At 39.6% G+C, this 13,140-nt stretch overlaps 1 protein-coding gene across 1 annotated transcript in view; it reads right to left on the bottom strand.

Moving 5' to 3' along the window:
* pgm5 (phosphoglucomutase 5) overlaps positions 1 to 13,140 on the bottom strand; it is a 70,199-nt gene that overhangs the window by 10,233 nt on the left and 46,826 nt on the right. The window contains exons 8-9 of the mRNA XM_061928995.1: positions 7,211 to 7,346; positions 4,106 to 4,289 (exon numbers count right to left, since the gene is read on the bottom strand). Of these exons, the coding sequence (XP_061784979.1) occupies positions 4,106 to 4,289; positions 7,211 to 7,346 (320 nt within the window). The remainder of the gene's footprint in view (positions 1 to 4,105; positions 4,290 to 7,210; positions 7,347 to 13,140) is intronic.

Genomic DNA, 13,140 nt, shown 5'->3' with positions numbered 1-13,140 from the left:
GCCTAAGTCCGGACCCTCTCTCCAGGACTGTAAGGGGCGCCGGAAGTTGGCAGACCCGTCAGCGATCCTGTTCTGTCTCCCTGTAATGTTTGTCTGCTCTTGAATGGGATTGTACTGAAAATCTTAATTTCCCCCTTGGGAATTATTAAAGTATTTCTGATTCTGATTTTGATTCTGATTTGCTAACTTTACACTATCAAAACATACACTTCGGCTTGTCAAAGATCTTCTACAGTACATTTTACCATGAATTGATTAACGTGGACCCCGACTTATACAAGTTGAAAAACTTATACGGGTGTTACCATTTAGTGGTCAATTGTACGGAATATGTACTGTACTGTGCAATCTACTAATACAAGTTTCAATCAATCAATCAATGACAGGAGCGTTCAGCTGTTCTGGAATCGACTGCAAACACCCTGGTCAAGGATCCTATATTACAGGGTAAGGAATGCTTCTATTATGGGGCGGTATAGCTCGGTTGGTAGAGTGGCCGTGCCAGCAACTTGAGGGTTCCAGGTTCAATCCCCGCTTCTGCCATCCTAGTCACTGCCGTTGTGTCTTTGGGCAAGACACTTTACCCACCCGCTCCCAGTGCCACCCGTTTCACAATGTAAAGCGCTTTGAGTCACTGGAGAAAAGCGCTATATAAATATAATTCACTTCAATTCACTTCAATAGAAGCAGTGAAATCCAACATTGTTTACTACACAAACAGCAGTGTATTCCAGTGTGTGACAGTGGCAAGACGACGCTGGCCGTTGCCACGGTGATGACGGTCGTAAAGCAGCCACACTGCGAGGGCTACGGCGTCACACAATATTTCGAATTAGAAACTTTTTCCATGTTGTGGTTTAATAAAAAATAAAAAAAAACAGACATTTTGATACCAATCTTACCTTATTAGTGTACCTAATAAAGTGTCCCACTGCCACTATTGTTTTATATGTCACTGAACTACATACATACAAGATGTGTGTGTTACCATACGTGTGTGTATGTGTGTGTGTGTGTGTGTGTTGTTTTTTTTCTTGTCTCCTGGAGAGAGGAGACGACAGCTGATATAATTCCGGCCCGGTAGGAATGTGTGCTACAATAACACGCACATCGGGGGCGATTGGGCCTTGATGGGTATACCAGTGAGTTTAAAGCCACATTTGGGGATGGTAACCATGGTAACACTACTTTGTTGTCATTGGCCCCTTGACTGATGTTCCCCTCGCCGCTCCTGAGCTGTCGCACAACGTTGCCGGGAGTTGGTGCACGCATGTTTGTGCTTACACAAGGACAACTGCTGGTATACACACTACAGAACTGTGTGTGTGTGTGTGTGTGTGTGTGTGTGTGTGTGTGTGTGTGTGTGTGTGTGTGTGTGTGTGTGTGGCATATGTCAGGGTGGGGCAAATGTCAGCAGCAGACATTTCAGAAAGAGACCCGACGGGAGTCAGCTGGGAGCAGGCCGAGGCGTGGACAGGAAGTGCGCACGTACATCAGTTGTGTTGGTGTGTTTACGCTTTAAAATGGAAGATACGCCGTCGTATCCAAACATGGATCCCCACAGATGAGACGACGTTACAGCAGAGTGGGTGGTCCGGCGTGTTAGAATGTGAGCCGCATGATGAAGACACAAATGCCCTTTCTTCAAATAAACAATTAGATGGCTAGAACATTGTCAGCATGTAGACAAGTCTGTTAAATTCCCAATCAGATTTTAAAGAAGAGGTAAGAGATATTTGTTTTAGACTTAGACAAACATTATTGATCCACAAGGGAAATCGTACCACACAGTAGTTCAGTTACAAAGGATGGAAAGGGTAAGGATGGATAGGATAATGCAGGTATAAAGTAGACTAAAAATATATAATATAACATACAGTCGTGGTCAAAAGTTTACATACACTTGTAAAGAACATAATGCCATGGCTGTCTTGAGTTTCCAATCATTTCTAGTAGGCTTGGTGTTCCTGGGATTAAAGGCCTCACCTTTTCGCCTCCAAACATATTGCTGGGTATTGTGGCCAAATAGCTCAATTTTTGTTTCATCTGACCACAGAACTTTCCTCCAGAAGGTCTTATCTTTGTCCATGTGAAGTCAGATGAAATAAAAATGGAGCTGTTTGGCCACAATACCCAGCAATATGTGTGGAGGAGCCACATAGTAATTTTGACAGTAGGCTAATATAGCTAATGTAGACACTTTCGTCATGTGTTGCCTTCATTATAACACTTATATAAGACTTTTAAAGTAATTTTGATAGTAGGCTATTATAGCTAATATAGACACTTCCGTCATGTGTTGCCTTCATTATAAGACTTATATACATACTTGCCAACCCTCCCGGATTTTCCGGGAGACTCCCGAAATTCAGCGCCTCTCCCGAAAACCTCCCGGGACAAATTTTCTCCCGAAATTCAGGCGGAGCTGGAGGCCACGCCCCCTCCAGCTGCATGCGGACCTGAGTCGGCTTTCCCACGATATAAACAGTGTGCCTGCCCAATCACATTATAACTGTAGAATGATCGAGGGCGAGTTCTTGGTTTCTTATGTGGGTTTATTGTTAGGCAGTTTCATTAACGTCCTCCCAGCGCGGCAACAACACACAACAGCAGCAGTCATGTTTTTGTCTACCGTAAAGCAGTTCGTCTGCCGTAAACAGCAATGTTGTGACACTCTTAAACAGGACAACACTGCCATCTATAACATCAATAACATATACGGCTTTTAGAGAGTGCAGTGCACAACTGCGCACACAACAAGGAGACGAAGCAGAAGAACGAGGAAGATACAGCCATGGCGACGCCGACGACGAGTAAGATGAAGAAATACGCTTTGTTGCACCTTTCCTGCCTGAGTCCGGCGACTAGTTGCAAATCTTGCTTTATTGATTGCTTGCACACAGCCAATCCAACACAAAACAAACTAGTCCCGCCCGCACTCACGCTACCGCTCCCTCTCTTCTCTCGCCCACACACTCACTGACGTCACTCACCTCACATGCTCACCTATTAAAGGGCCACACACACACATACGCTACTCTCATAACAGCTTGTAAGTTCCAAGCCGCAGCTGTAATTGGACCTGGATAGCCTCCAGGAAGAAGTAGTGGACTACCAAGTGCTTGGCACTGAAGATCTTCCTCAGGAAGCAAAGATTGACCAGTTTTGGGCCATGCTACGGAGAGATGGAAGATTCCAGACTCTAATGCATTTGATGAAAGCACTTTTGTGCGTGCCACACATCAATGCATCATCAGAGAGGGTGTTCTGCATGGTTAGAAAAATAGTGACAGAGAATAGAACAAGGATGGACAATTCAACCCTTAACTCAACAATGAGTAGATGAGTGTTATGTGTGTGTATATGTGTAAATAAATGAACACTGAAATTCAAGTATTTATTTTATTTGTATATACATATATATATAATAAAATAAATATATATATATAGCTAGAATTCACTAAAAGTCAAGTATTTCTTAGATATATATATACATATATGTATGTGTGGGAAAAAATCACAAGACTACTTCATCTCTACAGGCCTGTTTCATGAGGGGTTCCCTCAATCATCAGGAGATTTTTTTTTTTTTACATATATTGCGCTCTACCACGGTATCGAGCACTATTTTTTTGATAATCTTATTAAGACATATATATATATATATATATATATATATATATATATATATATATATATATATATATATATATATATGAAATACTTGACTTGGTGAATTCTAGCTGTAAATATACTCCTCCCCTCTTAACCACGCCCCGCGTCAACCACGGCCCCCGCTCCACCCCCGACCACGCCCACCCCCACCCCCCTCCCCCCACCTCCCGAAATCGGAGGTCTCAAGGTTGGCAAGTATGCTTATATAAGACTTTTTATTTTTTGCGGCTCCAGACAGATTAGTTTTTGTATTTTTGGTCCAATATGGCTCTTTCAACATTTTGAGTTGCTGACCCCTGGTTTAGGGCCACCATAATGCTATTCTCCCGACTATAACCCAGTGTACCATGGTGTTGATGTTGGGTGAAATTATTACATCTGGTTGCTTTATTTCGTTCCTAATAACATCCTCGTACAATGCTGCCCTCACCTGGTGTCTCGCCACCGTTCCGTCCACAGGGTCGATGTACTCAAAGTTGTCGGTCCTGTCCACACTGTACACGTGATCTCCGACAGCGAACTTCTGGCTGATGAACGCTTTGTCCAAGATGACCGACTCCAGATCCCTCATCAGATAAAAGGAAGCGCGGGGGTCAAGACCTTCGTAGTCAAACCTGATGAGGATATTTTATTTTTAGTATACATGGCAATCAAATCAATCAATCAAACTTTATTTATAAAGCACTTTTCATACATAAAATAAATGCAACGCAAAGTGCTTTACAAAGTTAAAACAATACCCCGGTGACCCATATCCCCCATTATCACATACGTACGCACGGACACAGATACCACACACAAATGCATCTATATTGCGTGGCTGAGTACAGCGGGGACATGTGAGTAAACACTATCACAGGAGCCATCTGCACCAGGAGGTCATCAGACCATGGCCGCCAGGACGCTGACACAAAGGCGCCCCCACAAGCACGGCCGATAACCCCTGAGGCAGATGGCTGAAGAACGTTGGAAAATAAAAATAATAAAACTTGTAAAATAGTAAGAACCATGACTAGAGATAAATAATAAAATACAAGTAACACATATGAAAATTAATAGAAAAAATAAATAAATAAATGAATATACAGTAAATAGATAATAAATAAATATTTATATAAAACAAACAACATACACATTTATGCAACTATATGGACCAATGGTTACACGGCTGAGTACAGAGGAGACATGTGAGTAAACACTATCACAGGAGCCATCTGCAACCAGGAGGTCATCAGACCATGGCCACCAGGACGCTGACACAAAGGCGCCCCCACAAGCACGGCCGATAACCCCTGAGGCAGATGGCTCGTCTGAGGAACGTTGTAAAATAAAAATAATGAAACTTGTAAAATAGTAAGAACCATGAGTAGAGATAAATAATAAAATGCAAATAAGACATATGAAAATTAATAGAAAAAATAAATAAATAAATGAATGTACAGTAAATAAATAATAAATAAATATTTATATGAAACACTTAGGTATGCAAAACTTCACCCCTCTATCTTTATGTGCTTCGTTTTTCACTTCAAATATCTCCATCACTAGTTTCTAGGGAGAATTCATGAGAATCAAAATTACATTACTTCCTAAAACTATTGTAGTTGTTAGTAGTACATTTTATTGTATTGTTTTTACAGTCATTTTTTATCTAAACATTTGTATTGTTTTTAAAATGCATGTTATTTTGTTAAAGGGGAACATTATCACAATTTCAGAATGGTTAAAACCATTAAAAATCAGTTCCGAGTGGCTTATTATATTTTTCGAAGTTTTTTTCAAAATTTTACCCATCACGCAATATCCCTAAAAAAAGCTTCAAAGTGCCCGATTTTAACCATCGTTATAAACACCCGTCCATTTTCCTGTGACGTCACATAGTGAAACCAACACAAACAAACATGGCGGAAAGAACAGCAAGCTATAGCGACATTAGCTCGGATTCAGACTCGGATTTCAGCTGCTTAAGCGATTCAACAGATTACGAATGTATTGAAACGGATGGTTGTAGTGTGGAGGCAGGTAGCGAAAACGAAATTGAAGAAGAAACTGAAGCTATTGAGCCATATCGGTTTGAACCGTATGCAAGCGAAAACGACACGACAGCCAGCGACACGGGAGAAAGCGAGGACGAATTCGGCGATCGCCTTCTAACCAACGATTGGTATGTGTTTGTTTGGCATTAAAGGAAACTAACAACTATGAACTAGGTTTACAGCATATGAAATACATTTGGCAACAACATGCACTTTGAGAGTGCAGACAGCCCAATTTTCATCAATTAATATATTCTGTAGACATACCCTCATCCGCGCTCTTTTCCTGAAAGCTGATCTGTCCAGTTTAAGGGACGGTGTGAGCCAAGACATCCAGGGGGTTTAGCTCGCTCGTCTGCGGGAACAAACTGCCGCCATTGCTTGCCGTGCTACCGAGGTCCTTTGTCCCTGAATTGCTCACACACTCCGGCAGATTCAATGGGGGTCTGGCGGCAGATTTCTTTGACTTTATCGTTGGAAATGCATCTGCTTTGAGTGTCGCAGGATATCCACACATTCTTGCCATCTCTGTCGTAGCATAGCTTTCGTCGGTAAAGTGTGCGGAACAAACGTCCAATTTCTTGCCACTTTCGCATCTTTGGGCCACTGGTGCAACTTGAATCCGTCCCTGTTCGTGTTGTTACACCCTCCGACAACACACCGACGAGGCATGATGTCTCCAAGGTACGGAAAACAGTCGAAAAAACAGAAAATAACAGAGCTGATTTGACTCGGTGTTTGAGAAAATGGCGGATTGCTTCCCGATGTGACGTCACGTTGTTACGTCATCGCTCCGAGAGCGAATATTAGAAAGGCGTTTAATTCGCCAAAATTCACCCATTTAGAGTTCGGAAATCGGTTAAAAAAATATATGGTCTTTTTTATGCAACATCAAGGTATATATTGACGCTTACATAGGTCTGGTGATAATGTTCCCCTTTAAATGTGTGCCGTTTTGGGGTGGGACAAGCACACATTAAATTAATTTCAGTTCAGTTCAAAGGGAGACATTGATTTAAGATATAAGTGTTTTGAGTTAAGAGCTCCGTCACAGAACCAATTAAGCCCGTACATTGAGGCACTACTGTACTAAAAAACTGTAACGACTGTGAGACAATTTATTTAAGTAAATGAATCACAACTCTTTTTTCAACACAGTGCCATCTGCTGGAGCCTAATGCAAAATGGCCACAGGAATCTATCCATCCACCCATCCATTTTCTACCGCTTGTCCCTTACGGGGTCGTAAAGCCCTTCTAATCTTGTTTACGCGTTATGTAAAATGTGGGAACACCACAGTATCCCCCAGTATCTGTCAAAAGAGACAATGGCTGATCTATTTACCGCTCTCTGGGGAGACGTTCAAATACAGCACCCAGGGAGTAAGGGGGAGTGGACAAAGGTGAAGGCCAAGGAGATGTCTTTGGCTTCAGCCATAAAAGGCGTGATTGTTTGCAGAGAAAGGGAACCGCTTTGTGAGTTTGTAAATGCCTCTTTACCTGCAGAAGTAGTTACGTCCAAACTTGGCCCAGTGTTCTTTGACAATCTGCTCCACGCCCTGTTTCCTGGTCGCCATGATGGACAGCCACACCAGCACTGACCACAGGCCGTCTTTTTCACGGATGTGGTCTGAACCTGCAGGGAAAAACTGGTTTGGTTCATTTAGTTAAGACATGAAGTAATAATTGTCTTAGGGAAGAATTCTCTGCATGGTCTTGGCATTGACCTTGGCTTGGTTTAGCACTTCCACCTAAACTGGGGACAAGTCTCGATACAAGACTTGATAGAGTGCTTGATATCTGTCTGACAGTTGCCTTCAATGACCACCAATATCTTCACATTTGCATCAAACCTCTGCTGTTTGCCATCTCGCTAACAAACCTTGAGAAACTATTTTTCCCCAGCAGGTTTCTGTGTCACGGCTGCATCTCTTCAGGTCACACTCACTACGTCTCCATGTACTAAATTAGTCTGATTGATCAAATAGTTAAGTTTTTTTGTATTTTCACAGTGTGTGTAAGTCAAAGAAAGAAAATAAATGAGATTTTATTGATGAGAAGTCCAAAGCGACACGGATATAAGACGACTCTGTTTTTTTTTTTTTTTATAAATTGGAGTTAATGCTGTAATTTTATTCGTAGCAGTAACATTGTTGTCACACATGATGGCTTATTTCATTCCTGCCAGCAGAAGGGGCTCTCCTGGATTCAAATCTTTGACCTCTAGCACCCGAAGTGAAAATCATACCCCTACACTGCAAAAACTGAAATCTAAGTAAGATTTAATATCTCAAATAAGGGTGATATTTGCTTATTTTCTTTCTGATAAGATAATTCTTCTCACTAAGCAGATTTTATGTTAGTGTTTTACTTGTTTTAAGTGTTTTGGTCCTAAATTATCTCAGTAAGATATTACAGCTCGTAGCTGAGATTGTATGACCTATATACAACAGTAAGATATTACTGAGATTTTATGACCTATATTGAGTAAAACATGCTTGAAACTAGAATATCAACTGTTGCAAAGCTGTGTCATCAACACTCACAAGTATAAAATAACTTTTTTAAAGTAATAATTTCTTACTTCAAGCATGAAAAAAATATATATATAGCGCATATCATTATGTCAAGATAATGGCACTAGCATTTACTTAATTTAAGAATATTTTCCAACATATTGAGCAAAAAGGTCTCTCTTTTTTTCTACCAAGAAAAGTGCACTTGTTATTAGTGAGAATATACTTATTTTAAGGTATTTTTGGGTTCATTGAGGTTAGCTAATTTTAATAATAATAATAATAATAATAATAATAATAGATTTGATTTGTAAAAAGCACTTTAAATTGAGTAAACAACCTCAAAGTGCTACAGTGTATTAAAAAAATTAAATTAAAATAAAACGATAATAAAAGAATAAAAAATAAAAATAAAAACTAGAACAGCCAAATAGGTAAAACTAGTATGCATATATCTAAAAAAAAAAAAAAAAAAAAAAGAAAGGCTTTTTTAAAAAGAAGGGTTTTAAGCCAATTTACTTGTTTTTGAAAGTCTTGACCAGCCGAATTTTCTTGTTCTATTGGCTATCTATTTTGCTTAGTTCAAATAAAATACCCCTCATTTTTTAATTTTTTGTTCTTGTTTTTGAACACTGACTTTTTACAGTGTAGTCCAGGGGTCGGCAACCCAAAATGTTGGAAGAGCCATATTGGACCAAAAATACAAAAAAAAAATCTGTCTGGAGCCGCAAAAAATTAAAAGTCTTATATAAGTGTTATAATGAAGGCAACACATGATGTAAGTGTTATATTGGCCTACTATCAAAATGACTATGTGTCGCAGGCTGAAGCAAATCTTCGTTGACAGAAATGTTGAAATTGAACATGTATTCTACACATTTTTACAACATTGGAGAACATTAGTAAAATACAGGCTTCTCAGAGGGTGAGATAACTTCTGGAAATTACTGTTTTTTAATGACCAAAGGTATAGATGTGTGTGTCCAAGTTAAAGGAAACGGCAGGCTGTCTTCTTCTAATGGATTTATTACAAACTTTGGCAAGCTCGGTAACGTTTGCTGTGGTCTGGAACAACATGACACACAAACCACTATCAGAAATGCAGCCAATATTACATACCGATAATGTGTCATGAGAAATGCAGATATCAATTAAGTACACAGAGGACATAGGAAATTAAATGAGCTCAAATATACCTACAAGTGAGGCATAATGATGCAATACGTAGATAAAGCTCACCTAAATAGCATGTTAGCATCGATTAGCTTGCAGTCATGCCTTGACCTAATATGCCTGATAAGCACTCCAACACAAGTCAATAACATCAACAAAGCTCACCTTTGTGCATTCACACACAGCAGAAAAAGTTTGGTGGACAAAATGAGACGAAGAATGAGTGGCATAAAACACGTCTTTCTCTGGCATCGTTGAAGAAAGTTATACATACAAACAAACTACGGTGAGTTCAAGGACGGCCAAAATTCGTAGGACAAAACGGTGCTTGCCAAATTCTCTCATCAGTGAAGCATGTTTAATATAAAGCAGGCCCGGCCCTAACCAATCTGGCGCCCTAGGCAAAATTTTAGGTGGCGCCCCCCCACATCGGCATTGAAGTGTATATACTCAGAAGAAACCGAATAGCTTTGTCTTTGACCTTTTTTTTTTACTTACAACTATACCTAATATATAAAGGGGTGGAAAAGTGACTATTACCTGCAGGGCAAACATTAGCTAACCAGAAGGCAATAACAATATAAACAAAAAACACCTGCTTAAAAGATCTAATACAAATGTCCCTGAGGAATGTAAGGTGGGAGTACTGTAATTACCTAACGTTACATTATTATTTTCCATAACAATTTAGCCCCCTCCACTATATTAACCCGACGTTAAAACAGAACTAGCTATTTATTGATTAGCAATTGCCGAATCATGTAACATTAGCTTAATGCTAAAAAGCCAGGTTACTATCACATTCTGTAACAGACAAATAATTTCATGTAGGCTAACGTTACCTACCTGCTACCTCTGTCTTTTCTTGTTTCTCCTTCTCTTCTTTTCTCTTTTTTCTTCCCTGGGCACCTGACAGTTTTGGCCGTTTTGACATGTGTTGATTTTTTGATGTGGTGACGTCCAAAAAGAGTCATGATACGGGAAGGGAGGGGGCGCACCGTGCGGGGGTGGGGGGGGGCGTAATGTTGTAACAAATAATATTTCTATTAAATAGGTTTTACTTTGCATTTTAATTAACGTGGGATTATTTTTTTGTATTTAGAAATAATAGTATCAACTTTTTTTTTTTTTTTTTTTTTTCCTCCAACATTTGTGGCACTGGCGTGGCGCCCCCTGATGGACGGCGCCCTTAGCATTTGCCTATACGGCCTATGCCACGGGCCGGCCCTGATATAAAGAGTAGGATTGCTAACAAATAGGAAGGTTTGTGTCACGTTGTCCTCCTCTTTGTCTTTCACTGGCATCATTGAAGAAAGTTATACATGTAAACAAACTACGGTGAGTTCAAGGACTGCCAAAATTAGTAGGACAAAACGGTGCTTGCCAAATACTCTCATCAGTGAAACATTTTTTAATATAAACAGTGGTATTTCTAACAATTAGGAAGGTTTCTGTCATGTTGTCCTCCTACAGAAACCATATCAAAAAATATATATATATATTTTTCCCCCCGTCTTTGTCTAATTTCATACATGTTTGAAAAAGCTTCAGGGAGCTACTAGGGCGGCGCTACAGAGCCGCAAGTGGCAGACCCCTGCCCTAGACCAAGGCTATTCAACTAGGGGCCAAATCAGGCCCGGGAATGACACCATAAAAGCCCCGGGTTCAGTTAAAAACTTGGGAGACAAAAAATGTCTAAACATGCTAGGAAGCTTCTGTTGTATAAGAACTTGGACCACTCTAAACACATTGGAAGATGCTTGCATTGACATTTCAACATTGCTAGCAAACATAGAACACTGGTCTTTGAACTTGTGATTTAGATAACTGAGGCGTTTCTGAAGGCACCCCTATAGGTTCTCTCCTTTACGGCAGTTACACATTTTTTTGGTATTGTGATTCATGTTAATAAAGTGTTGCTGTTGCTTGTTTACTTCAGATGCAGTTACTAGTCATTTGTTCAACTACTTTAGTTATACTTGTGGTGTTCCCCAAGGTTCCATTTCTCTTTTTCATCATTTGGGTTAATAATAATAGTAATAATAATAGATTTTATTTGTAAAAAGCACTTTACATTGAGTAAACAACCTCAAAGTGCTACAGTGTATTAAAAAATAAAAAAAATAAAAGAAATAAAAATAAAAAGATAATAAAAAATAAACAAAAATAAAAACTAGAACAGCCAAATAGCTAAAACTAGTATGCATATATCTAAAAAAAGGCTTTTTTTTTTTTTTTTTTTTTTTTAAAGAAGGGTTTTAAGCCTTTTTTAAAAGCATCCACAGTCTGTGGTGCCCTCAGGTGGTCAGGGAGAACGTTCCACAGACTGGGAGCGGCGGAGCAGAAAGCCCGGTCCCCCATTGTTCGTAGCTTTGTCCTCGGAGGATGGAGGAGGTTAGCCTGTCCGGTGTCGTGTGGAGGATTTGGGGGTGAGTAGCTATTTGAGGTAGAGAGGGGCATTTAACTGGTGGCCCGTGAGTTCAATTTGAAAAGGTTTGAGGGACTCACATTTTTGCGGCAGATTAAAAAAACACTGGAGTGCTGTTATTCAGAAGGTGCCTCAAAAAGAACAGAGGATGAAGGTTCTCCGGAATATACGAAATAAGACTAATAGAGAAGGGCAAAGTCTGGCCCGCCAGGCGTGAGTTTTCTTGAAATGTGGCCTCCAAAACAGAATAGTTTAACATTCCTGCTTTAGACCAACAAGCTTTGGACGGCATGAGTCTAGGTGGCAGCAAAAGTTCAAAAGAAGAAGGAAATAAGAAGTACAGTGGTACACGGTTTATTGTTAGTAGTCCGTTACAAAAGATGAAACAAAAACAAAACTCTACGAAAACCGGATTTTTTTTTTCCACAAGAAATAATGCCAATCTAATTAATTTATTCCAGACCCCCGAAAATGTTAACAGAAGACACATTTTTTTGACAATAATGGTAGTTTTACGCAAGGGAAACAATGTGAAATACATATAAATGGTGAATGAAAAGGCTAAATGAATACTTAACATTACCTTTACCTCTATTGGGGAGTCTTGTTGGTAAAGACGGCAATGAGCGGAGGGGAGATCCACTCGAATGCGTCACGGCCTGTTACTCCAGACCATCTTGGCATGCTCTCGATGAGCTTCAAGAAGTAGTCACCTGAAATGGTTTTCACTTCACAGGTGTGCTTGAAGCTCATCGGGAGAATGCCAAGAGTGTGCAAAGCCGTAATCAGAGCAAAGGTTGGCTATTTTGAAGAAACTAGAATACAAAACATGTTTTCAGTTATTTCACCTTTTTTTGTTAACTCCACATGTGTTCATTCATAGTTTTGATGCCTTCAGTGACAATCTACAATGTAAATAGTCATGAAAATAAAGAAAACGCATTGAATGAGGAAAAGGTGTGTCCAAACTTTTGGCCTGAACTGTATATATTTTTTTACCCTTTAGGGCTCCCCTCAAATTTGGTCCTGGGACCTAAAAGTGTCTCAGTCATAAAAAACTTAAAAATAAATCATATATTTGATTTTTTGTCAACGCTTAAATCTCTAGATAAACTTCAGATATGATTGATTGATTGAAACTTTTATTAGCAGATTGCACAGTACAGTACATATTCCGTACAATTGACCACTAAATGGTAGCACCCCAATAAGTTTTTCAACTTGTTTAAGTCGGGGTTCACGTTAATCAAATCATTCTTTCTGTCTGTAGTTTTATTTTGTTTATGTTTTATGCAATTTTTGTTGAAGAAAAC

Source organism: Nerophis lumbriciformis, linkage group LG33, assembly GCF_033978685.3.
Source record: "Nerophis lumbriciformis linkage group LG33, RoL_Nlum_v2.1, whole genome shotgun sequence".
Taxonomy (NCBI): Eukaryota; Metazoa; Chordata; class Actinopteri; order Syngnathiformes; family Syngnathidae; genus Nerophis; species Nerophis lumbriciformis.
Note: the sequence above shows the minus strand (reverse complement) of the source record. Positions and strands in the feature narration are given on the sequence as shown.